A 26240-nucleotide genomic window follows, 5' to 3' on the forward strand; every position below is an offset into this window, starting at 1 on the left:
CTGGTCCCTTCCCCAAAAGCCTGAGGGTCTGCAGGCTGCTCTGCAATTCACAATCCTACCACAAGTCGGGGATGGCCAGGGAGGGTGGGAAGTGTGTTTTCTGGCACTTGCTGATTGCTTTAAACTGTCAACCTTCACTAATATTTAAGGTAAAAATTTTGTTCTATTTACCTTTAGGGCCTTGAACTCCCATGTCACCTAAAATAAGAGAGACATGAGAACTGTGAGATGTGGTGAGAAGCCAAGGGCCATTCTCTCCTAAAAGTCAGTGGACCCCATGTAAACGACATTTCATAGTGAGCTGGCGTGTGGCATGGCTTCCTCTCCATCACCATCGGTGTCTCTTGGGCTCATCATTCGCCTCTCTTAGACGACACTTCAGCTCCCTTCCCATTCTAAGATATTCTGACGGTAGAGCCAGTTCTCAGCCCTCCCAACAGATTCTGTAAGATCTTTCCACTGCTCATCCTTCAATTTGGGGGAAAAAAAAAGTTTTCCAAACTCGCCCCACTCCCCACCCCCAGAAAACTTGGGTCCAAGTGCAGGAAAAGGGCTCCATCCCCTGTGATACCTTTAGGCCCAGGGCTTCCTCGGAGATTTCCTACAAGAGACAGCAAAGCAGGAGTTAGCTGCACACCTTCTGTGTCACAACCACACAAGCACAACACACACACCCCTGAAGGGGATCAGTGGTATGGTGGGACGAAACAGGCTAGGACTAGCTACCTGATTCTAAAGTATGCAGGTTGGACAATGATCCCCAGCTCCCAGTTTTTCTAACCATAAAATAGGATACCAATATGGGTCCTCCCTCCATCCCAGGGCTGTCAAGAGAGCTGAGTGAGGGGCGCTGGGGATTGCCCTAAACAGGCACCACTCCATATACAGGAGCCAGGACTGGGAGCTGCTGACCTTTCCCCCTGTGATGTGCTCACCGTTTTCCTGTTCTGTCATCAGCCTGGCCCTCACAAATTGCCAGATGTCCTCCTGATTGTAGCCATCAAGCCCAGATTTTCCTAGACCTTCCCCCAGCCTGGGCGCAACCCCCTGGACAGCATCCTGGCTGCTCCTCTCCATCTTCTCGTTGTAAGACAAGCGGCCCCTCATTTTCTCCAGCTCGTCCACACGTGCCTTCAGCTTCCTCACTTCCTCGGCTGGAACAGACACACAGAGACAGCATCAGGACAGGAGCCTGCCAGCCAGTGCCTTCCTAGTGCTCCAGGGGAGGCTGAAATGGGGGCTCTGGAGGCCGTGGTGGCTTCTTCACGCTGCGGGGACATTTTACTGGAATATTTTTGGGGAGATAGTCTGCTGTGGCTACCGGCAGGATGAGTTACTCAAAACTGGAACTGAGCCTTGAAGAAGCCTGGCCATGGTGACAGAGCTAGCCCTCAAGTCTCCCAAGGGAGCTGGTGTGAGTCAACAGAATGTGAAAAGTAGAAAGGCTATGAAAGGTCTGGCCTGATTATTAAGGGCAGCAAGGGGCTTGGAGCAGGATGCCACTGGCATGGGGCCCTTGTTCCCTGGGAACCAGGAGCTGCCTTAGAGTCCCAGCTCCGCAACGGAGCAGCCACAGGACCTTGACCAGGGGCCTCCTGGGGCCCCAGCCTCCGCATCTGCAGGAACAAGGGGTCTGCACCCATGATCTCGGGCCCCTTGGCACCTGACACTTGGGATACTTGCTGGTTCCTGCCCTTCTGAACAGGCAGCAGGGCCCTGCCACACGTACCCAGAGCGATGAGGCCGAAGAGCAGCCCCAGGAGCAGTAGCCAGGTGAGCAGCAGGCCCAGCAGCCACTTCCACCAGCTGCACCAGGAGCCGCAGGGGCACCAGGCAGGCGCCGCCCCCCACGAGCCCTTGCCCCCTCCACCAGCGGCCCCACTGCCAAGGGCACCGCCGCCGCTGCTGCCGCCACCGCCTCCACCACCACGGCGGTGGTCGTAGCCGTGGATGTCTGTGGAAGAGAGGGCAAGGGTAAGGTGGCTGCCGGCGGCTCGTGCCCCCTTCCCTCCAAATTCTCTGACTTGTGGTGATTTCCTGCAGGCCTGAGTGAGTGTGAGTGGGCTTGCAGGCAGGTCCCTGTGGTTCCTGGAATAAACAAGGAGCCGTGCTGGCTGATCATGAGCAGAGGTCTGACAACCCTGGGCTTGAGCTGTGTGAGCCTGAAAAGGTCCCTTAAACTCTCTGGTTCCTCTTTTTAGAAAATGGAGTTCAGGAGAGCCGGCCTTCCTCCGCAGGGAGTAAAGCCCCATTTCAAAGCTGATAAACTGTGGGGGAAATGAAGGAAATTCATTTGTATCATAATCAATACTACATGTGTGCCTGTTGCCGGGAGCCAGCACACGAGATCCCACCCATGACAAGGTCATGAGGAGAAGGCCTGACAAGCAAGGCAGATCAGGACTTCAGGAATTTCGAAAAGCTGCCCTGGCGCTCACCTTAAAGATGATCTCTGTCTTTCTGATGCTTGCTATATTAGACCACTCCCTAATTTCTGTGACACAGGGAGAAGGCCTTCCCCGATTTCTCTCCAAACAGAATCAACTTAGAACTTTAATCAACATGTCCCCAGGACGGCAGTATCCTATAAGATTATCCAGGATGAAAGGAGTGTTTCAATTTAGACCCTTTGCTAGCCTGCTTGGCAAATGCGTATTAATGTAACACAAAAATATTATTTTAAAAGTGGTTAGAATTGTTCATTTTAACCAGGAATGCTAAACAGGGGCTGCCTCACCAGAGCTACAGAGTCTTTGTGTTGTAAACCTTTTAGATAAATTCAACTAATAACTTCTGCAAAAGGACTAACCTTTGTGTTCATTAAAGTATAGATTACAGGAAAACAGCTTTGCATTCACCTAGGTCATAAAATGTCAATAGGCCCCGAGGCCAGAAGATAATGTATAAGACACTCACAAAGAAGTTACTGTAAACACCCTGGTTTCCTGAGGGACAAGATGATGTAATGTTAAACTTTCTCCCCTAAAAATGTACTAACTTAGAATATAAAAGCTACAGTAAAAAATAAAGATTTGCCAGACCCTGCAAAAAAAAAAAAAAGAAAATGGAGTTCAAAGTTGACCTTTCTTCATGAAATGGATGATAAATGAGATAAGGCATGCAGCGTAATTAGCAGAGGATGTAGCAGAGAGCATCAGGGTTAAAAGTGTTGATTATGAACATGGATCTGCCACAACTTCCTGCATTTTATTAAGCCCAAATCTGAATAATCCCCATCTCCACATCGGGTCACAAGGCTCTTTCTTTGTAATCCTCACAGTGCCTAGAACTATACTCAGCACCTAACGGGTGGCCAAGAGGCTTTTTATTTCTTTTTAGTGAAAGTGTATTTTGTTTTTAATATCTAAAGTGGGCTGATACTCCTTGATTTCCTTCTCTCACAAGATGATGGGAGCAAGTGAGGAAGGTGTAAGGGACTGGAGATGTGTGTGATCTTAGGGTCACCTTGAAGGCGTGTCCAGGACCAGATAGTTGGCACCCAGACAGTAGGCACCCAGACAGTGGGCGTCCCGCAGGCACACTGTGACCTGTGAGCTTGTCTCCTGAGCTGAGCTCCTTCTGCAGCCCTGCTTTGGCCCCCAGCCAACCCCTCCACCGCTCTCCACCCCACTCCCTTTGAAGGCTTTTGGGGAAACTCTAGAGCGGGGGTGTTCATGTGTGCTCTGGCTCCAGGCTAGGGGGCTGTTATCTGGTCCAGTCACCATCGCCAGCTCCTCCACTCCTGTTGCTGTGGGACCCATCGCTCTTGCTCACCTGCAGAAGCGCCCTTGCCCTTTGCAGACACAGTCTTCACATCCCCTGAAAGACAGCACCGAGGTCACTGTTTTGACTGAGCCCTTAAACCGCAGGAGCCCACAGGACGGTCCAGCCTGTGCGTGGACCTGCTGTGGGGCTTGAAGTAGGTGTGCCCCAGGGACCTCGTGGAACAGCCATGTGCAGGAACATCATTAACTCAGTCCTCACCGATCTCATACTGCAATAATTATGTTGATGAAGACTTGGCTTGGCGAACAACTCACAGTGAGCAAAAGTACACTGTAATAAACTTTTGTGACCTGAAAGCCCAGACATTTTTTGGAGGACATACTAGGGGTGACCATGGCATTCAAACAATAAATGTGCTTGTGAGAAATGACTCTTGATTTCTTGGTTAAAAGGCTTTGCACACAGGTTCCTAACCTGGGCTGGAAAGAAAAAAAAGGCAAAGACGGGCCTGGAGAAGGGCTGAGCACAAGTCTCAGATTCTACACGACCACTGAGTTTGTGGGCGTGTGTGAGATTTTCTGGAAAAATTGTTTACAGCTTTCACCAGGTTCTGAAAAGGGTCCTTTGGCTCCACAACCCCACCTCCACCCCTAAAATGTAAGGAACTGCTAATTTAGAAGACCAAACTTCAGATAATCAAAGAATAAACACTTAAGTATCTCGGAAAAAAAAAAAAGTAGAAGAAGACTTAGTGTTAGACCTTGAGAGGATTGTAACTCATTTCATTTGCATTTTTAAAAAAATGTTCTGTGGCTTAACTTTTCTCTTTCTTTACTGAGCTCCCTGAAATCCATGATTTCGAGAGATTCACAGGAACCACTGTGTGAAGAAATATGGTAATCCAGGACAGAATACAGGTATTTGGGAAGAAAAAAAAGCTAGCAAGTGGTTTGCAAAGCTTTTTTTCTGAGTTCTGAAAATCATGGGAGGACCAGTAAAGGTGAGAGAAAAAAAAGGCCACAGTGGACTTTAGATGTGCCAGGGGAAGTCTTTGCTTCCATGATAAGCACACACAAATCAATAGGGGAGTTTGGGAAAATGCAGCCTCTGACACAGCAAGTCTGGGTTACAGCTCAGGACTCTGCATTTCTAACATGCTCCTGGGTCTTATGATGCTACTGGTCAGGACCACACGCTGAGGTCTGAGGTCTCGGAAGACAGATCAATGACAGACGGAATGGCCAAAGTGGACAGCGATCAGATTTGCTCTTACCATTAGCTTCTGACACTAGGTAGGTGTCGGTGTACGCAGCTTGTTTTTCCTTTTTTAGGGTGTCCTCTGAAAAAGAAGCTGTGCACACAACCCAAGATGATCCCGGATCTTCTCTCCCCGCTCCCCCACCCATATCCTTTCCCGCTTGCAGAGGTGGAGGTTAGCCTGATAGGAAGAGGGCCCTTCTTTCCTGGGGTTAACCACCCCCAGTCTGGGCCTGGGGTTAGGTAACTTCTTAATGCCCAAAGACCCTTTTGAGAGCTCTTTGCTGGAATTTTCCTAGCTTGTCTGCATTCAAGGCAGACCCTGGGACACTACTCAATAGACAGTTTTCATTTGAATGGAATGACTGTGGTTTCATCATTCAAACATCTCAAATCACCTTGCTAGGACATTTGCCTACACTGTCTTTCTTCCAAAATCCATCTCATGGGCTCTCACGTACTTGCAGTGACACTGGCTGGGGAGGCTGTAAAGACCTTCCCGCTGTCCTTGGTCATGATCAGCAGCTCCATCTCCTTCTTGGAGGGTGTGTTGTCCTTCTCCAGGATCAGGAATTTACAGTCCTTGTGCAAGAGGTCATCATTCTGGACATTTGTGGTGCTGGCTGGAGAGGAAAGAAGTGGGTGATGAGGATGGAAAAGGTAGAGGGAAAGAAAAAGAAGTAACCAGGAGAAGAAGAAAAGGAGGGTGGAGGAAAGGAAAGGGGTAAGTGGGTGTGTCTGAGGGGCTCCTGCTCTCACTGATGCTGACAGTCATTACTAAGAAGCATCTTGGGGACCAGAGACATCTTCATGTCTCTGCATGGCTGGGCCTGGCCATCAGGAGGTTGGGTCAACATCAGAAGCACTAGGGGCTGGCCTGTGGGCTGCCTCCCACCCGGACTCTATAGGATCTTCAGTAAATGGGTCAAAGTTACTATGCCAGGTAGGCCCTTTTTAAATTAACTGGGTAGGTTCATTTCTAACAGAAAGTCTCAAGTGTTTGCATGCTGGGGGAGCTTTTCCCGACCACCGCATCCAGCATGCACACATCCCTGTCTCTACCACCTCACTACGTCTGTCCTTCAACTACGTGTCATTTTCTGTAATTATCTTGTATACTTTGTCCATTTGTCTGTTATCAGCTTCCTCCACTGGAACTGTCAGCCTGGTGACAATGGGAATCTAGGCTCTTTGTCTGTGTCTGCATAGTGCGTGCCTGTTCAGTCGTTAAGTTGTGTCAGACTCTTTGCAACCACATGGACTATATAGCCCACCAGGCTCCTCTGCTGATGAAATTTTCTAGACAAGAATACTGGAGCAGGTTGCCATTTCCTCCTTCAGGGGATCTTCCTGACCCAGGGATAGAATCCTTATCCCCTGCGTTGGCAGGTGGGTTCTTTACCACTGAGCCACCTGGGAAGCCCCTGTGTCTAAACCGGGCGCTCAGAACACTGTCTCACACAAAGCAGGTACTCAGTAAACAGGTTTTGGATGGATAACTTGTTGAATGGAGGGAAATACACCAGGATCAGAGCAGCGGAGAAAACAGGCTATCATGTGTCGTGTGCCCGAGTTGATAAAGATGCCACAGAAAGTAGGGAGGGTGTGGCAGCTTCTGGGGGCACCCTGGTCCTTGTGATGGGGCTTCCAACAAGGGTGGGGGCTGGGCTATGTGGGCCTGACCTTGGGCAGGTGTGGAGGGTGAAGCTTCATGGCCCCCTTGGACAGGAAGGCCAAGGTAAGGTGAGAGGCACACCCCGCTGCTCACTCCAGGAAATAACCAGGAGGCCCTTGGGTAAGTCCCCTTTGTAGACCTCAGACCACCCATGGGTTATGTCCCCTCCTGCCACATGTAACTAAGGAACAGACCTTCCTGTGTGCTGGCCTGCCTCTGGCAGCTGGCGACAGCACTTACCTGCAGAAGTGGACACCCCAGTGCTCACAACAGTGGGACTCTGGGGCATGTTTTTCTTCACACCATATGCTGCAAGACAAGAACCACTGAATGAGTGGGGCACAGGAGGCAGCTCCACGCTGTGTAGAAGCAGCTGACCTGCCCTGGCAGACAGGCAGCCTCCCCAGGGGAGAGGAAGATAATAGTGAACAATAATAGTGAACAGAAAAATACTGAATCATGAAATCCACTCTCTCCAGCCATGGGGACAACAAAACTTAGATGAGACTTTGTAGATATAATCCTCATCCTTGGAGGATTGTTCCAAAGGCCACCTCCTCCATGAAGTTGTCCTACACCGCCCCCCACCCCGCAACTACTTCCCTTCGGAACTCCTATAGTACCAACACCTGCTCAGCACAGCTTGATTCATGCTCTCTTACAGGATCCCCCAGATGTTTCATATGCATGAGACGTTCACTCTTTGCGACCCCCTGGACTGTAACCTGCCAGGCTCCTCTGTCCATGAGACTTTCCAGGCAAGAATACTGGAGTGGATGGCCATTCCTTTCTTCAGGGGATCTTCCTGACCCAGGGATTGAACCCAGGCCTCCCACACTGCAGGCAAATTCTTTACCATCTGAGCCACCAGAGAAGCCCTCCAACTAAACAGTAAGCAAGTTGAGGGTAAAGCCTGAGGCTCGTGCGTCTTCTGTCCTGCCTCCCCCAGGTTTGCAGAGGGGTGCACTATAAAGTCAGCCAAATGATTGATATGCAGTGACAGTGGGCAGTTAAGGACAGTGGTGAGACATGGGGACATAGAGGACACACCCCCAGCAAGGCGCTCACTCGTGTCTGAGCCAGAACTTGACTGAGATTGGCATCTCTGGTCAGTGTATGGAGGGTTGTTTCTTTGGTGGGAAAACTCAGTTGACTTTTAGGGACATTTTGGTCCCTCTAATTCCATTGCTGAAAAGGGCTATTGTGAGCTATAGCTGCAAAGAGGTGTTGCTTCCCAGCTCCTAGGCTCCAAGCCCCAATTACACACCTGTAGAAGTGGTGGCCATGCCGTGGGACAGGGTGGATGAGCTGGGGGCCAGATTGTTCTGCATGCCGAACACTGAGAGGAATTGAGGACAGGTGAGAGCAGATACATAGACGAGGCCATCTAAGTAAGGCAGCCAGTCCCAGGAACCCCCTAAACCACTTTCACGATGAATGCACTTGCATATGACAGAGATTCTGAACTTTCTCAGTTCCCACACTCTTACTGCCATGGTAATTTTTTAAACACTGCTTCTTCCCCCCACTGCCCCACCCAGAAAATTCCTAAGCTCCGTTTATTGAGCAACTTAGGTCCACACAACTTAATAGTAGTAATTTGCATAGGTTGCAAATTCCTAAGCTCCATTTATCGAGCGACTTAGGTCCACACAACTTAATAGTAGTAATTTGCATAGGTTGCAAAATACAGCAATACAGATGTTGCTGTATGCTTCAAAAATTTCAAATATCCCAGGGGTTCCCTTCTCTGCAGGACCTTAGGGTGCCTTGGTATACAGCACGGGAACTGCAGATCCAGACACAATGGCTGAGGCACTAACAGGGCAGGACCCTATTTTTCCTTCTGACTCAAGCGCGTAGAAGTCCCCTCACTCCCAGTAGTATTTCAAAGGCTGGTTGGTTGTCTGTTTTTAACAATGTAGAAGCTCATTCCTCCCTAGTTAACAGCTTCTTGTATTCCATCCTATCTGGAGTTTGGGGCACAAAATCCAACATCAACCCACCCTCCTCAGTCAGGACTTTGCAGAGTAAACTAGCAAAGGCAAGAGGAAAAAAGCTTGAATCTGGTATCTGATGGGTTTGTGGGACACTAGTTAATTGGAGGTGTTGAAATCAGAAGTTAAGAAGGCCAAGGAAAATAAAAATGGCCTACATCGCTATATGATATTAGTCATGACAACACAGAAAGAAGGCAGATTCCTTTAACAAAAGAAATGGGCTGATAACTTATTTACATATAGGCTATGATGATATATGTGGAAATAGAGTGAATAAATCCTTTAAAAAGATTATATATCTGTATTGGAAGCAAAGCAGTAACATTGTTTGAGTCCCCGGGGGAACTACAGCATTTAAGATGTGGTTAAGTTCTTTCTAAATTAACAATGCTTTCCACCTAAAAATGTCCTGAGCTCTGCCTCACTTAGTCCAGTTCCGTCCATCTCTCCTCCTCTCCTACTAGATAAAGGGACAGGCACAGACTAAGCACATTAAGTGCAGCCTCTGGCCCCCTTTCCCTTGGGGGCCGAGCTGCGTCTGTGATGGAGGGCAGGCTCTGTGCCTTCTAATGCAGCTCCTTGGTTACTGCTTCTGCGCTGCCGTGCGTGTGTGGAGGAAGTCCTCATGCTCTTGGTCAGGAAGAACACCTTCCCTATAAACCATTCCATTTCCCTCACTAGGCAAGAGCAACCATTTTTTTTCAAGCTGGCAAGCACTGACCTGAGGAGCTGGTGCTGATTCCTGGCTGCAGAGTTTGGGAGCAGGAGGCCATGTTATTTGGAACTCCAAAGACTGCGGGGGAGGGAAGAAGGTTGGTGAGAGTACATCCACACAGAACAGGGGCAGAGAAGCACTGGAAGAAAAGCCAGCATTGCACTGTGTTACATTACTGTTTTTAGGAAAACCTTGGGCTCCTGCTTTGCAGCATGGAACCAATCATTAGTCCGTGGTGTGCCTTGGGTCATGATAGCCAATGGGCAGTTGCAGGTTGGTGGGGCTTTGAATGGACATTGATTCCAGCCAAGCCCTTCTTGTTCATGACCGCTTCACAGAGACAGCACTTAAAACCCAGAGAAGTTAAATAATCTCTCAGGTTCACACAGTTAATCCTTATATTTGTTTTCATGTTCTTTCTCACCATATATAGATATATGTGTGTGTGTATACATATATCTATATATGTATATATATATATAAATATATATATAATATATATATATTCCACCAGAGGAATCAGCATAGGAATTGAATTGAAGTTCCAGTGGAAAAATCCTGGGATGCTTGACCACAGGAAGCCCTTCTAGGAAGCCATAGGGATGGCGAATGCTGGTGGGGCCATTCAGCTCCAGCGTGAGGTGTGGCGGGGTCGGGACAGGGAGGGGCTGTGCGCTGCGAGCCACATACCTGATCCTGCAGAATAGGCATTGGTGTTGAGCAGGGATGAGCTCTGGGTTGTGATATTGTTGTGATAGGTGCCCATGGAGGACCCCGCTGGCAAGGTGGAGGACCACACATGGGAGGGAAGGTTGGCATCCAGGATGGTTGTATCATAGGTGCCAGACACTGAAACATACACACACCCCAGTGAGACAAACCCATTCTCTGTGCTGGGGGAACCCAGTGGGCTTGGTTTGCCAGGACTTTCCCAGTTTTAGCCCTGAAGGTCCCTAGTCCTGGCAACTCCCTCAGTCTAAGGGAACTGCAGCAGTTGGTCATCCCACTTCTGTCTGAAATCTTGCTGCTGGTGAAAACCTGATCTCTTGGGTCAGAAATTCTTGCTGGCTCTTGGTGAAATTTGAAGTAGGTAAATTTTGCTCTAGGGTCCACCCATTTCTCCTTCTAAGCCCCCCACCACCTCCCAGTGCACTGTCCCCGTTAATGGTCTCTCTCTCTGTTGCTGACTCCCCTACACAGATGCCGTGGAGCTATGACTCCTTTACAGTAGAATTCCAGACAGCAGCGCAGGAAGGGAAGTCCTCAGTTCTGAGGCCACTCGGTACCGGTGGCAGCCTTCTCCTGTTGAACACTCCTTAAACATTTCTTTGTGCCAACCAGACCCAAGGGGCATGCTGTCACCCTGAGTGGCATTGGGTGCATCTCAAATCTGAAACCAATTCTGCCTATGTGTTACCTGAGAGGGAGTTAGTCACACAGGGCACAAACTACTCCGAGGTTTTGGTTTTATATTGAAAAACAAAAGATCACTATCTCAAGGTGGTTTTTTTTTCTAGTAGTGAGAGGAAAGCTTCACCTTATATATAGCAGAACTGGCTTCTCTCCTCACCTCCCCCCAGGGACCTGCTGATTCATCTCTCTGCCTCCCACAGAACCCACCTTGCACTTGGCAGGCACATGATGTATGAGTGCTGAACTACACTCATTCTGCTTATCTTCCCCTCAGTCTACCCTGCTCATTGCCTTTCCTCAATGCCTGGTGCTTGGAATAGAGGCAGTATATAATAAATGTTTATTGGATGAGTGAATGAATGACTGAAAACATTACAACTTTCCCCAATATTCTTCCTTCGGGGAAGCTGGCCAACACATTCCCAGGACATGTCAAGAATTTCCTGGGAGAATCTCTAGGCTCTAGAGCCAGACAATGGCCTGCATGTGGGAAGGCTGACCAGATGGAGGTGAGAAGGGTGCAGTCCACATTTTCATGCTGCAGGAAGAGCAATGCTCAGGGTTTTGTGAAGCCTGCTGCATCCTGAAAAGCCTGCCTGGGCACACCTGTCAGCTTATTCCCTTCCTTCCACAGCAGCCTGGGGCTGAGGGGCTTACCTGACTGGGAGCTCGCTGTCACCACCTTGGTCTCCACGGTGCCTTTCTTGGGGATGGGGAGTGTGTTGGAGGAATTCCGGGTGGGGCTCACACTTGCTGAGCGGCTCCCTTTGAGCAAACGCTTGACATCATCCAATTCTGTCCCTGAAAGGAATTCCCCAGTTTTTCATTAGGTTTGGGATTCCTTCCCAAGTCCAGCTGCAGCGGTGAAAATTCACTGCATCCTGAACACTGGGGAGGATGAAGCATCCACTTCACCTGCTGGAACATTCCTGGTTAGCCTTGTCATTTCTGCATCTTGTCAATTTACAGCACTGATTAACCTGGCACTTTGTAATGTTAATGGCCTCATAAATCTAGTGGCTCTATAAGGAGGTCAAAGTTCTTCGTAGATATTTCCTAATTAGACATCACAGGGAAGATGCTGTGGCTGGAAGACCCTGTAATCCTGAATCGGGGGGAGCATTCACACCTGGGATAGCCAGAGAACAAGATCCCTTGAAACAAATGGTTCAGTGGTGGTCTCATCCCAGGAAGAGGCTGCCTCGGGGGTGGGGTCTCTGACCTTGTATGCTCTGAAGTGTCAAAAGGAATGTGCGGCCCGTAACTCTCAAACATTACGCTGCTTTCCTGTGAGTTAACTTCCAGACCCTCCAGCTGATAGGATTTGCAAGGAGGTGATTCAGTGGAGCCAAACATGCTGTGCCTCCCAAGGTGGCAAACAGAACAGGGCGGCATCGTGCAACGGCAACGTGTGAGAGGAGACATTTGCTGGTGACAGCGCCGGAGGGCCGCCCAGGCACCCCCGCCCCTGAGAGCTCCAGACTTTGTGCTCAACAACCCCCTCCCCAAGCCTGGAAGGACTCAGGTGAGACCATGTCAGGCCTGGAGTTGGATCCCACGGCCCAGGCCCTGAGCTCTCGGGACAAGTCCCAGTCTCTGAATCCTGAGCCCCCCGAGCCAGCTCTTTCTCTTCCTGGTCTTTGTTCTTGGCTCCCACACACTTGGGCTCATTTCAAAATGGCAGACAACAGGAGAGCAACATGGTCAACACACAGAGACGTCCGAGATAACCAAGTTCGAACTCTCACACTGCTGCCTTCTCTGGTCTTAACCACCCTTTGAGGCTCCTCCTGCTCCTTTTCCTTCAGGTATACTGAAACTCCTCCCATGTCTCTGCCCACTCACCTCGCTGAGACCCTCCTTTAGTCTCCCTTCAAGTGACTGACTAACCTGGGAAGACTCCTCTGCCCCCACTCCCTCCATCCCTGAGCTGTCATGGCTGGTGGTTTATTGTCTGTGAACTACAGAACAGCAGGGACCAGGACTTACTCAGCTCCTCACCCCTGCACTCAGCCCTGCGTCCCTGTCGCAACCTTAGACATGTCATTTATGACACGAGGGACTGCGCACACACAGCAGTAGCCCTGGACTCTTGAATCCTTCCCAGGACGTGAGCACTTACAGCGGGTAGATGGGGACGCACTCTGCAGTCGAACTCGGATCTCACTCTCTGTACAGGGAAGAGATGGAACAGTTGTGAAAGAAGGAGCTGGGCTCACAGTGCCCCACACTGACCTCTGAGCTGCAGATTCATCTTTGGGCTGCTCTGTGATTTAGGGACAGAAAACCCAGGTGTGCCCAGGATGAGTGCTGCTTAGAAAGAGGAGTCTTCTCCTTATACCGGATCACAACTGCCCCCCACCCCTCACCAGCTGCTGAGAGCAGAAACCACAGGCTGAGCCTGGAGGCACCATCACAATCAGCAATAACCAACCCCTTTCCTAGGGCCCTGGAGAAGGAAGTGGCAACCCACTCCAGTATTCCTGCCTGGAGAATCCCATGGAGAGAGGAACCTGGCAGGCTGCAGTCCATGGGGTCACAGAGAGTCGGACCCGGCTGAGAGACTCACAACAACTTCCTAGGGCCCACTCCCCTTTACCAGAACTAATCTGCTCTCCTGTCTCCAGGGTTTCTCAGCCAATAGCAAGAGGATTCTAGTATATTCTTAGCCATCTTGGTCTCTTTAGGGCAGCAAGTGGGTGATTTAACATTCTAAGTTTCAGGAGGAGCATCAGCATCAATCAACTATCAAATTGTGGGTGGTTGGTATGTGCCTAACTTTCCAGGCCCCTGGGAGGCTTAGACTGACCCTTACGAATGCCCAGGGCCTAGGAATTCTGCCTTCAGCACTGCCCTGACACACCGTTTGCCACCTCACTGAATAAATCAAGGGCAGCTTTCTCCAGGACCACATTCCCTGCTAGGGCCTTATCCACAAGCAGTTGTGGACAGTGCAAAACTCTTGCAGAGAACTTCATCCCCTGGAACAATGAAAAAGAGGGGCTTGTGCTCATTTTTTTTGTTGTTTTTTGCTGTGTAAATGCAATTACAGCACAACTTGCTAAAGTCACCCAGGAGACTGGACGTGAAATGAGATGTGATGCTAGCACCTTCAGACAATCCACAGCAGAGCGAACCACTCCACACGCTTGCTAGTCTGCTGTCAAAAATCCACCCTTCCCAAAGGAGACTCCCAGGTGCTACAGGTTCCTTGAGGTCAGAAACCATGGCTTATTCATTCTTTACTCCTCACTTTTCCTGGCTCATATCTGGACACATGTTAGATGCTCAGAAAATACTAATTGGATGAACTGAACTGAACCCAGTGACAGAGATTACCTCGTGTTTGGCTCCGTCCTCTGGTAGAAGAAGATGCTGAGAAACAAAGAAAAGTAACATAAGGCACATATAAGAGGTGGCATGCTAAATATCTGTGACATGGAGGCAGACCTATTTGTGTGGGGAAGTGGTTTTCATAGTGCATTTATATCCAGATAGAAACCTTTATGGATGGTGGATGTTTAATAAATGATGCCCACATGGCCAAAGGGAAGAGAAAATTATCTAAGCCCCAGTGTGTTTAGGGTGCTAAATTAGCAAATGAATGTTAAATTGGCTCACACTTAGAATGTTAACTAAGGTAATCATGATCCATTTGGACTGGTTGATCACATTGATCAAATTTATCAGGAGACTGCCAGGTCTTTCCTTTAGTTTTCTGTTAGAGACTGTCTTGGTTTTTGCACTGTAAGCGAGTAAATAAATGAAATTATAATCACTCATATCATCAGTTCTTATGTACCGTGGGAACCCAAGAATATGGACTCAAGATTTAAGGTCCCACCTCGGGTTTCACTCGGCTAAAATGTGCCCCTTTGAGGCTGCTGTGGTAGAAGTGCTGGGATGTTTGATATTTGTGTATTCTCACCCCTGCTCCCCTTTGTAGGAAGGTCTCTGTGGGTCCTGTGGAAGGGAAAATCTATGGTTGTTGCCTAGCCTTAGGGCTTATCTGCCCAAGCCTGAGCCTTGTATGAGAAGCTTGCCATTTCATGAGCAAAGACTTTTGACAGCAAACTGATGCATCTGACCATCCATCCCCTTAAGATGCTTCAGGATAAAGAGTCAAGAAAAAGAGGTCAGCGGAGGTCAGACTCTTCTAGAAGAACCCACTTAACTCATGATGTTAACTCATGATGTTAACTCATGATGTTCCCTCTCCATCCCTGCCAGGCTTGACCGACCATTTCTTTAGAAAATAAGGATAGGACATACCAAATTCCTTCCGAGGGTACTCGGGGGAAGAGTTGCCGCTGGAGCTCCCTGGAGAAAGGACAAACACTTAGTACAAATGGCCACTTAAGCCCAAATAGCTTCCGAGAGAGTGGGTCCTTTCTGCACCTCTGCAGCCTGGGTGTTCAGCCCAGGATTTAAACACATTATGCCCAAGGGACTTGCTTGTGGCACATCCTCCTGGTCACTGATCTACTTGGGTGAGACAAGGTGTGAACAAAGGACAGCTGTTTAAAGTTGTTCAAATTTGAACAACTGTTTCACTTCCTTTTTGTTTTCGCTTCCTCAACTCTGCCCTATGCAGTGCTGATGCCGAAGACCCATCTCTGATCAAATGAACACGCTGTCAGCACCAGCAGTTCTCTGACCTCGTGCGGCTTGTTCCGGAGGTGGGCCTCGTTAAGTGAAGAGACTGGTGCTGGCGGAGCAGCAGGGTGCGCTTGTGGTGATCCTCTCCACCTGGCCTGGACTTAGGGTTCTCCCTACCTTTGGCAGCCCTGGGTCAAAATCATTTACTGGGATATCCAGAAGCAGGATATCCCATTTTTCCATTGCTAGTACCCATCTCATTCACTATTAGACCCATTTGCACCTGGCTTGTCTGTTTTCCACTAAAACTGTAGATTTATGTGTATCGCCAGGAATTCCAGTAACTTTAGAAGAGCCCAGATGTCTTCCTCTCACCTTCTCCTTCTTGATCATGAGCTTGCCCCCTCTCTCTCTGACTTAAATGGCATTGCCATTGACTCCTCCTTTCTGTGATCTGGCTCTTCTTTCTCCATTTTCCCCCAAACTTTATCTTTCTGTGTTCCCTTCTGCTTTCGAACTCTTCCCTGACAAACTCCTCCAGTTTTCCAACTTCTAACAACCCTTTGTGGATAACCCCAAACTGGGTGTCTTGCCTTGACTTCTTATCTGAGCTCAAGTCCTATGTGTCCTATTGCCTGCGAAGTAGCCCCACCAGAAAGTCACACCAGAGGCTCTACTTCAGGACAAAATAACTGAATTCATTCAAAGGATGAGAGAAGTTACTGAGGGGAGAGAGTAGTTCTTTCTTAAAGTCTGTGGGGCCTGTACCTTCATATGTTCCATGGCGGCTGACATGAGTCTTCCTCTCGAAAGTCGAGCCTGGTGAGTTGGGCAGAGTGGAGGCAGGTGAATGGGCCCTCCTGTAACTGGAGGTGGAGGCACTGCCTCGCATGCTCCCACCTACAAGTGGGGAAAGACATAAATCCTCAGAGCACTTCACAGGGGGACATACAGTCATACTAGGTACACGCAGTCAGTCCTAATGAAGGAGGGCCCTGTGGAGGGGCCAGAGGCCTTCAGGAGAGCGTGACCGAAAGGGTGCTCAGAAATGGAGGTGGAATTATTGCTGCTGCCCTTTCCCAGAACCCTGAAAGGCAGGGAGGTCCTTTCTGTCTGTAGCCAAAGTGCATGTAAGTGGAGAAGCAGGCTGTTTCCTAAGGACCTGGCCTGTAATTGTAGACCACTGCTGGGTGCACTGGAATACAACCCCACATGCAAATATTTCTCCACAGGTAAGGACATGTGCAGCTCTTGGGCAGCTCAGCTGTTTGCATATCTTGGGTCTTCTCTTCAGTGTCATTCCAAGATTTAAAAAATGACTTCGGACTCACAGACTTGGAGAATGAACTTCTGGTTGCAAGTGGCGAGGGGCATGGGAGGGGAATGGGGAATGGAGTAAGGGATTGTTAGGAAGTTTGGGATGGGCTTCCCTTGTGGCTCAGTTGGTAAAGAATCCGCCTGCAATGTGGGAGACCTGAATTCGATCCCTGGGTTGGGAAGATCCCCTGGAGAAGGCAAAGGCTACCCACTCCAGTATTCTGGCCTAGAGAATCCCATGGACTATACAGATTGCAAAGAATTGGATGCGACTGAGCAACTTTCACTTCACTTCACTTTGGGATGGACATGTACACACTGTGGTATCTTAAATGGATAACCAACAAGGTCCTACTATATAGCACAGGGAATTCTGTTCAATGTTGTCTGGCAGCCTGGGTGCGAGGGGAGTTTGGGGGAGAATGGATACATTTATATGTATGGCTGAGTCCCTTTGCCATCCACCTGAAACTATCACAACACTGTTAATTGGCTATGCTCCAATATAAAATATAAAGTTTAAAACTATAGCTTTAGAGGCAATGTGCATGTATATGTGTTTTCCCTGCTTTGTTTGTTGTGTTTCAGTTGAAAGCTACCAGGAAATATTATTTCTTTGGCATCTACTGGGTCTGCGTTGGATATTTGCCCAGTGGAAACTCACATAGTCTGGGGTTGTATGTCACCAGATTTCCTTAGCACAGTAATCTAACCATTAAGTTTTTTTTTTTGTTTTGTTGTTGTTAATTCAACTGTAAACCCTCAGACATGCATACCCTTTTCTAAAAGAAATGAATTAAAGAGAGTAACTAGTTCAGCAGGAAAGGAGTCACCTTTCTAGGAAAGCTTCTTAATCATGTTATTTTTATTGGGGACATAATGACAACTGACCCCATTTGAAATAGGCCTCACAGCTCTTTAGGGCATTTGGAATGGACGACAAACAGTGGTAGTGACCCCTCTCCCTGCCCATCTGCCCTTCCCCGACCCCTCCCACCAGCAGGCACTTACTTGAGTTTATGTAGCCGCTGCTGCCATGCGTCAGGCTCTGTTTCTCCAGCCGGCTCCCTCCACCCAGAGATCCTGTTTTAGCATAGCCATTGCTGGTCCCCCCTTCTGCAGAAACGAGGAGCAGGTGACAATATACAAGTGGACTCAGCAGCCCCTCTCACCTGCCTTCCCTGGCTTCTCACTCATGACCCTGTTGGTCTGGGGCCTCTTTCCCACCGGCACCACATGGATCTCATTTTGTTTGTTTTTGATACAAAGGTCAAGAGCAAATATTCTACCCAATTTAAAAAGAAAGTTCCCAGGGTGGTTGCTGGTTAGGATAATTTAAATATTAGAAAAGTCAGCAAGTAATGAAAACTCCTTGATGCCAGGGCCCAGGTTGGACTTTTGTGAATGCCTGGCCAGTGCCCTGGACCTGGCAGCTGCTGGAAGTGTCAGAGGGCTGAGCGACAGCTCTATGAGGATGGTGTTTCACCTGGCAGCTCTTCATGCTCCAACCTATGTGTGGATGCGGGGGCTTCCCACCTTGTCCTGAACCAGGATTCCCAGGAGGTGCAGGGCTAGCTTGGGGGCTTGGATCTCCATTATAGAATCCACTAACCCCAGCAACCTCCTGAGAGAAGAGTAGATTCAAACAGAAGCCTGACTATGGTTCCCTCCTCCCAACCCAGGCCCAGGCTGGAGAAGATGTCTGATATTTTAGTGTCCAATCAAATCTATAGAGACAGAGCATATTTGTGCTTTTTAGAGGCCAGAGAGAGGGGAAGGAGGATGGAAATGTTCTAAAATTAGATTGTTGCAAAGGGGCCACATGACTCTATGGATGGACTAATGACCATTGAATTACACACTTCAAACTGGTGGATTCTGTGGGATATAAGTTAAAGTCAACACAGCTGTTAAAAAAAAGATTTCTGATATTCTGGATTTGCTGGACTGACGAGTGAGAGCTCATGAAAAAGATTATACGTGGAGCCCTTCACACGAGCCTTAATGAGAAGAAAGTTCTCAAAATAAGTCACTTACTTGGTGGTAAGGATGTAAGTCTTGTAGTTACTGTTTCTGTGATGACTAGAAAAAGACAAAGAAAAGATGAGATCTTATGTAATGCATTGAAATTCCTCTACTTTGGCAAGGTCTTGCATCATTCATAAGCTCAGCACATTAATGAGGTTCAAGGTAGATTTTTACACACTTGGGCTTCAAGGGATTTGATCTGACCCACTGTAAAAGCAAATAGGTGCAATAACAATGGGACTTAATGTATCTGGAAAATAGCTTTATATTTCTTTGGGACCAAAAGTAGTTAGTTACCCACTGATTTGAAAAACGAGTTACCGTGCATTAATGTCTCTCATCTAACAATTAGATCTCGCCCAGGCCTGGATTCACCTTTGAAGCAGGATCAGAACCTCAAGTCACTTTTCTCTGCACTGTCCCTTCTGAACAGTCACCCAGTCCAGCTGAGGCCAGTACATCTTCCTGGCTGATTCCACTGTGATGTGGATAATGACCTTGAACTTCTTTATGAATTTGGGGGGTATCTCAAGGATGCATAATTCATTCTAAAATCTTCAGGGTCATGCCTGAGTGTGAGGAGATGTACGGAGGAAGAGGGTTGATAAGTCACATTTGGTGCTTGGTGAAATCATGGACAGGTGAATATCCAAGACAGACTTGAGAATCAGTCCCTTTGCCTCCTAAAATAGAAAGGGAATTTGCTCAGTCGTGCCCGACTCTTTGCGACCCCATGGACAGTAGCCTGCACCAAAGCTCCTCCATGCATGGGATTTTCTAGGCAAGAATACTAGAGTGGGTTGCCGTTTCCTCCTCCAGGGAATCTTCCCGACCCAGGGACTGAACCCAGGTCTCCCGCATTGTAGACAGACACTTTACCGTCTGAGCCACCAGGGAATGGAAAAGGTGCCAAGTGGTGGTGAGTCTATGGAGGTCATAAAAGTTTTTTGTGTTTTTTAAAAACACCAGTTAGAATAAAGACCTCTTGCCTTCCTGAATCACTCTCTCCTCTACAGCAGCATGGGGGGGTGGGTAGATTCTGAAACCATAACCCGGGCCAATTTTGTGCTCTGACCGTGACCATCACCAACCACTACCTCCCTCTGGGTTGGACATCAAGGTGCCACTATTTAGCTGAGCCCCCCGTTTTCTGAAATCACACTTCTCATGCATATGTGTGTGCACAAGCCTGAGCATATGCATATATGTGGTATGTATGTAGGTATAGCTCATGAAAAAAGAAAAGGATGAAGAAGATGGTGGGGTATCGCCTTGTGTGCTGGCAACTGCTCCCTCCCACACAGGTCTTACTGCTCCCACCTGTCACCCTTTCTTTCTACACCCTGCGTGTTCCTATTAGTTTGGTTGTCTTAGCAGCAACGTGAGGTTATTAAAGGAGCAGAAGCAGCATCACATGCATAAAAGGAAATGGTTGTAGAGACAAAAATGGCAGCTAGATTTGAATAATAGTCCTTGAGCTTTCACTAAACCTCTTGTGTGACTTTTGGGATTCTATGACACATAAAAATAGATTATTTCTTAACTTAGAGTTCCAAGTGTGTGGACACAGAGTTGTTTTTTTTTTTTTTTTTAGAGATATATGAAAGTCACAGGATAGATGAAAGAGTTAGAGCTGCTAAGGGGACAGTTTAAATGTCTCTGAATTTATCATTTGGGCAGTTTCACAAAAGAAATGTGCCTGTTTTCAGTTTTCAGAGTAGATTGCAACTGTGACACCAGTGTGATTCCAACTTTGTCCCTGCAGTAATGGGGATATTATTCTTTTGTATTTCCATCACCCTGTATCCCTAAATAAGAACACGATTGAATAAACTCTAGCAAATTCATTCAACATGATATTATGAAATCATTAAAAATGCTGGCTATAAAAACTGTAACATTGAAATGGCACTTCTGGTCTTTTGAAGAAAAAACGGAACACATTTCGATTACAAGTGTATTAAAAAATCAACAAAAGCCTTCTTAAAGGAAAAAGTAAAGCCTATTTAGGAATACATTAAAAATTATACAGTGAAAAAAGAGCAAAAAACTAAGAAAAAACTAAAAAAAAAACATAAGAAATAGAAAAAAGATACAGTAGTTGTGGTAGAATTAGGAACGAATTATTTACTTTTTCCAAACTTTTATTACTTTTATAATGACATTTATCATGCTCTTACTTCGTTCAGTGACTTCAGTGCCATCTCTTTTGTTCTTCTTGGTTACATCCATATCATCGCCACCTACAGAAAAAGCCAGAAACCAGGAATAGCCATGTCCATTACCACGCCTTTTCATATATAGTATAGGTCCCTACTATTCAAGCTGAGAACTAAAACTGGATTCCCAGAATTCAAACCATAATTCTTTCATGTGTGTATATTTTAATAAGAGTCATTCCCATTTCTTAGTTAGGAAGTAATTTAATAGTTCCACCTTGGATCCTACTCTTTTGTACTATCTTTTTTTTTTTCAGGGTCCAGTTGACCAGGTTGCACCCTGCTGAGCATTAAAGGTCTTACATAGATCTAGCACCCTGACATTTGACTATAAAACTTCCACTTTTTGCCAAGTAATACAATATCTCTCAAAGCACGTGGTGCTTTCAGCTAATTCATTTTGATGTATCCCACAATGTTCAGTGTTCTATACAATGCTCCGTGAATAAAAGAAATTCATGCTTCATTATTTAGAGTTCAGATGTGAGAATGATGTTTGATGGGTTGAAATCAGGATAAAAACCATTATGATGGTCATACTTGTGTGGAACTTTATCCTTCACAACATGAAATTTTCTCTTTAACACAACAGCCCTACTATGCTTCTTTACAGACTTAGGTAGGAAAAAAAAAACAACAAGAAAGTCAATGTAAAATCTACTGAAATATGTAGGAAAAGATCTGTACAAGTTCTACGTTCTCCCTTCACTCTTACTCTGGGCAGAAAAATCACTGAGATCTTGTGCACTGTGTCCTGAAGTGTGGATGGGATGAGGCAAGGCTGACTTCAGGGGTGGGGCTGGGCTGGACTGGGGAGGGACACAGTTCAGGAGACCAAGGTAAGGATCCTTGTTCCAACTGGGTGCTTTTGGCTGTAGTTACCAGTCTCAGGCTCTGCAAGGACTTGAAACCTGGCTTTCCCTGGGGTTCTCTCTGCCCAACCTTCCTTTCCTCCTCCTTGATCTTTTGGGTGCAGTTCAAATCGGGATTTTAGAATTCTAGAGCAAGCTACTCCCACCCAGGACACCCCTTTCTTGAAGATCTCTCCTTTCAGTCTTTTTCTCCTGCCTGGTGACTTTACGGTCTACTTATCCACTAGGCGCAATGGGCACAGGGCCTAGTCCCATCATAGTTTCAGGGGCCCGCAAAAAGTTTTTAACTTCTTTTAAAATCAAATGGAAAAATGAACACGCTCTAACTTGGATTATATTCTTTCATGAGGTTTTTTGTCTTTTTTTTTTTTTTTTTTAATGGAGGAAGGACATCAACAAAGGCAAAAGTATCTAGGTCAACAAAAGTCCAAATGAAGCCCTGGGTGAGTTCCCCACTGAAAATCAAGACCACACAAGACCAACTGGTCAACTACTTGATGGAATTCACCAAGATCCGCACAGTTAGCTTCAGGGCCTGATCGAATGTGCCAACTTTTTGCTCACCGGGGTTTTTTAAATGCAGCTCTAGGCAAGGAATGAGGCATCATGGAAAAATTCCTGGCTGCATCTAAGAAGACACAGAAGTTCTTTGCAGGTATGTTTCCCAGAGCTGAAGACCAGAGGCTCCATGAGCAATTTTAACAGTGGAGTCCAGCTTTATCAGAGGGCCAAACCTGGCTTGTGACTGTGTCTGTACTCCAGCTATTATCTGTAGGACTGTCTCACCAATCTACGTACAACCTGACACCCTCTTTGAAATCCACTGTTTAGGCATTAATGCCTTTGGCATCTCTGAAACCACTCCCCCACCTCCGCTCTCTTTTTAAAATTCATCATCAGCTGTGAACCAGGAGGCATTTTGGAGATTAAATGTTACATGCCCCTGGCTGCCAGTGGGGAGCCACCTAGCATGGCAGCACCCAAATTGTTATAAACAGTTCCTTTCAGGATAATTTTTTATAACAACCTATGGAAACTTTAACTTTCCACAAGCTATCACTTATTACCATCCTTAAATGAAAGTTGCTGCCGGCAGCTATAAATTTGGATTGACTGGGTCGTTTCCACTTATAGCCATCAAGGCAGACTGATGATAGCTCCAGTCCATTTGGTAAGAGTCTCAGCGTCTAGGCAGCCAACCTGGCAAGTGTTTTCTTGTTCTTTCTGTACCTAAAAATATAACAAACATTTCTAGGTAGCCCCTATCTTTTTCTTAGGTCCCAAAGATGAAGCCTTAAGATCTGCAACAAAAAAAGCCAAGAGTTCCCTAACTTCCAGAGGGCACAAGGAGATAGCCTGCTAAGAAATCAGATGCGCCCCTCCAGACTGGGAGGGAGGGGAGCCCTCACTGGCCAGTGCTCTAGAGATAGAAGGGCCCTGGGTGGGTGAAGGTAGATGCGACCTCTGTCTCAGCCTGGAGCTCCTACATGGCTGCATCCCGTGGCCTTACACAATGATTTCTTGGGCCTGAAATAGGGAAGGAGCCCTGCTGGCTTTACCCAGACCAATAGTCAGAAATGGCAGGGATGTATCAGGAGACAAATTCCCTTCAACCAGAGCTGAGAGGAAGTTTTCTGTGATTATCAAAGTGAAAATGATGGGTTTAGGCACAAACCTGGATGGGGATCATCCCACGGGGCTACAGTTTTCCCACAGGATTTCCTTCTTAAATATTTTAAGTGCCGAGAGTTTTTAAAAAGTGTAACATAAGGGAAAGGAAAGTACATGCCTAGACTCGTGGCTGAGCCTGCCTCTCCCAGCAGTGCTTATCTGAACGCCTTGCCCCAAAAGTACTACTTAACGAAAGCATAGTCAAGTAGCATAATTTTAAACTTCTGGGATGTTTGGGCCACTTTACTAGAACTAAGGATAAGCAGGTCATTCAAGTTCTCAAGTCCAAAATTATGTTAATTTCCATTCACAGTTCTAAGGGGCTGCTTCGTGGTTATTTCATAATGTTCTTTTGAAGACATAAAAATGATCCTGTGCCATTTTCTTATGTAAGAAAACAAAATTCAGAATCATTTTCCTACTTTTATGAGTTTTTTTTCTTTCCTCTTCACTTAAATGATGTCACATCCACTTAAAACTATTCCCATTGATGATGGGGTGTAACCCAGGCACAACTAAGGCCAAATTGCTGATACCAAGAGAAAACCATCTCAACTGACCTTCTTATAACAATTCATGAAATGCTTGACCTTTAGCACAAAGAAGGGAATAGAGAAGGAAATGTTTTTCTATTTTAGGAATAAATGTCCCTATCCTCTGCTAAGGAATCATAGGTATCTTTACAGCTCTTGTTACTCCAAGCTCTGTACACTTAACATTTTAAAACAACAACAAAATAACCAAGGTGTGGGAAAACCACCCACTAGCTATTGCTCTGTTAACACAGAAGGGCCAAGCAGTTTGCAGCGGGTATGAACACCCATGCCCTAGGGTCGACAGTCTCAGAGGCTTCTGTCTCTACACCCCTCTGGCAAGCAATGGGTGCCCCCACCTCTGCATTTAGCATCCTCCATTTTCATAACCAGGAGTGGGGGAGCTTGGGCCCTAGCTTGGTGATTAAGCTGCTTGTTTATAGCCATGTTTGGTTAAATCCTGCCACCACTAACAATGGCAACTGAGCCAAACCAGGCAGATGCAAACTTCTTTTGGTCAGGCACAATTTAAAAATGTGGTTAGTTCTTAGGTCAGAGCGGTTTCAGCAATCTGGGTTTCTATCCAAGCTTGAAGCAAGATTCCTTGCTTTAAGTGCCCCTATGTTAAAAGGGCTCCATTGGAGGCTGTACATTTGCTTTAGTTTAGTTTCAACTTAGATTTGTGCCTTAGCTCTAAGAGAAAGCATATGGGGGTAAGAGAAATGATTCCGCTCTCCAAACAGATTTCTTTAAAAAAATCTCCCTATATTTTATGGAAAGAACAAATCCAACTATTAAGCTACTGATTAGCTGCTTCTCAAAGAAGTGAGGTGCTAGAGGATTTGCCAACACTTCAAAAAAGTAAAGCGGTAAATTGTCAGTTAGTAGTTAATGTGGTCTAGTGAGATACCTAAACTGGTAGTTCTCGTCCCAAAATGAATTTCTTTTGGTCTACACTGGCCTGTAAAATGTGACAGAATTTTTTTTTTCTTGTTCCAAGTTTGACTCCAGGAAGTTCCTGGATTAAATATATCATTTCAGATATTTCACTTTACTTTAGATTAGGGGTAGTAAGTATAGAGTGTGATATACAGCCAGCCTCTTGAGCTTAGTTATAACCTGCCAGCACAGACTCTGGGGGAGCACACTGGTACTCAGGGGTTACTTCTAGAAACCCCCACTCACCTACACTTTGATTTCTGAGCTGTTCTCTGCCATCAAGGGGTGAGAGGGAAAGTAGAGGAGGGTGGAGAGAGAGAAGAGAGAAACCGAGACTGAGAGAGAAGGAATTTTAAACTTTTTATATTCTAAATAAAACAGTTTAACACAAGTCATTTTACAATACTGAAAACAGTACCAAAGAAATCTTGTCACCGGTGTTCACTTTATTTTCACTGGCTTTTTTATTCTTTTTCCCACTGTCAAAACTTTCTTGCCCCTTTAAAAGACCTACCCTCAGTAGAACACATAAGTCAAACTAATCATTTATGATCAATTAATCACATCAACAGAACACTGGAAATTAAAGAATGTCATCTTAGATTCTCCAACAAACATTCAAGTTCTCAGCGGCAAACCTCAAATTAAAATCTCACAAGGAGCGAGAACCACCAAATTCCTATGACTTACCTAGTTTGAGATGCTGAAGGAATCGGAAACAACTTTGAGTAAATGCCTCTTCTTTCCTCCCCTGACGTTTTCTTCTAGACTGTTTGCCGTTCCCACTTTTTTTTTTATCCAGACCCAGCCAAGGTGTGTTAGAGCTGAGTGATCTTTCAAAAATGTTCACTTCTCTCCCCCTTGTTTCTTTCAGTTCTTTGCTTTCAAACAAGTCCTGACAAAGGTGTGTCGAGGTTTAAAGCATGACTCCACCCTTCCAATTATCTGACACTTGCAGGATTAAAAAAAAAATCTGCCTCCCGGAATCAAACTTTACAGGAGGCAGAAAGCTTCTCCAGTTTAGAGCCATGGGATTAACCATTTATGGGCCATGGGAAAAGGGAACAAGGGTTCAGCATAAAGGAAATGACTGGTTTTTTTTTTACATTTTGATTTTTTTTTAAATTTTTATTTTTTGTTTCTTTTTTTTTCATTTACTTTTATTAATTGGAGGCTAATTACTTTACAATATTGTAGTGGTTTTTGTCATACATTGACATGAATCAGCCATGGATTTACATGTATTCCCCATCCCGGTCCCCCCTCCCACCTCCCT

General features: G+C 46.5%; 1 protein-coding gene across 1 annotated transcript in view; it reads right to left on the reverse strand.

Annotated features, from left to right (window-relative positions):
• The window catches only part of COL17A1 (collagen type XVII alpha 1 chain), a 48351-nt gene extending 22456 nt beyond the window's left edge, over positions 1 to 25895 (reverse strand). The window contains 20 exon segments of the mRNA XM_070470124.1: positions 172 to 198; positions 572 to 601; positions 936 to 1154; positions 1730 to 1954; positions 3775 to 3819; positions 5000 to 5077; positions 5445 to 5606; positions 6899 to 6967; positions 7926 to 7997; positions 9380 to 9451; positions 10064 to 10222; positions 11444 to 11587; positions 12909 to 12956; positions 14126 to 14161; positions 15059 to 15106; positions 16154 to 16285; positions 17714 to 17818; positions 18740 to 18784; positions 20911 to 20973; positions 25655 to 25895. Coding sequence (XP_070326225.1) covers positions 172 to 198; positions 572 to 601; positions 936 to 1154; positions 1730 to 1954; positions 3775 to 3819; positions 5000 to 5077; positions 5445 to 5606; positions 6899 to 6967; positions 7926 to 7997; positions 9380 to 9451; positions 10064 to 10222; positions 11444 to 11587; positions 12909 to 12956; positions 14126 to 14161; positions 15059 to 15106; positions 16154 to 16285; positions 17714 to 17818; positions 18740 to 18784; positions 20911 to 20962 — 1768 coding nt within the window. The 5' untranslated portion in view covers positions 20963 to 20973; positions 25655 to 25895.
• Between the last annotated feature and the right edge of the window lie 345 nt (positions 25896 to 26240).

This window comes from Odocoileus virginianus, chromosome 7, assembly GCF_023699985.2.
Source record: "Odocoileus virginianus isolate 20LAN1187 ecotype Illinois chromosome 7, Ovbor_1.2, whole genome shotgun sequence".
Classification (NCBI taxonomy): Eukaryota; Metazoa; Chordata; class Mammalia; order Artiodactyla; family Cervidae; genus Odocoileus; species Odocoileus virginianus.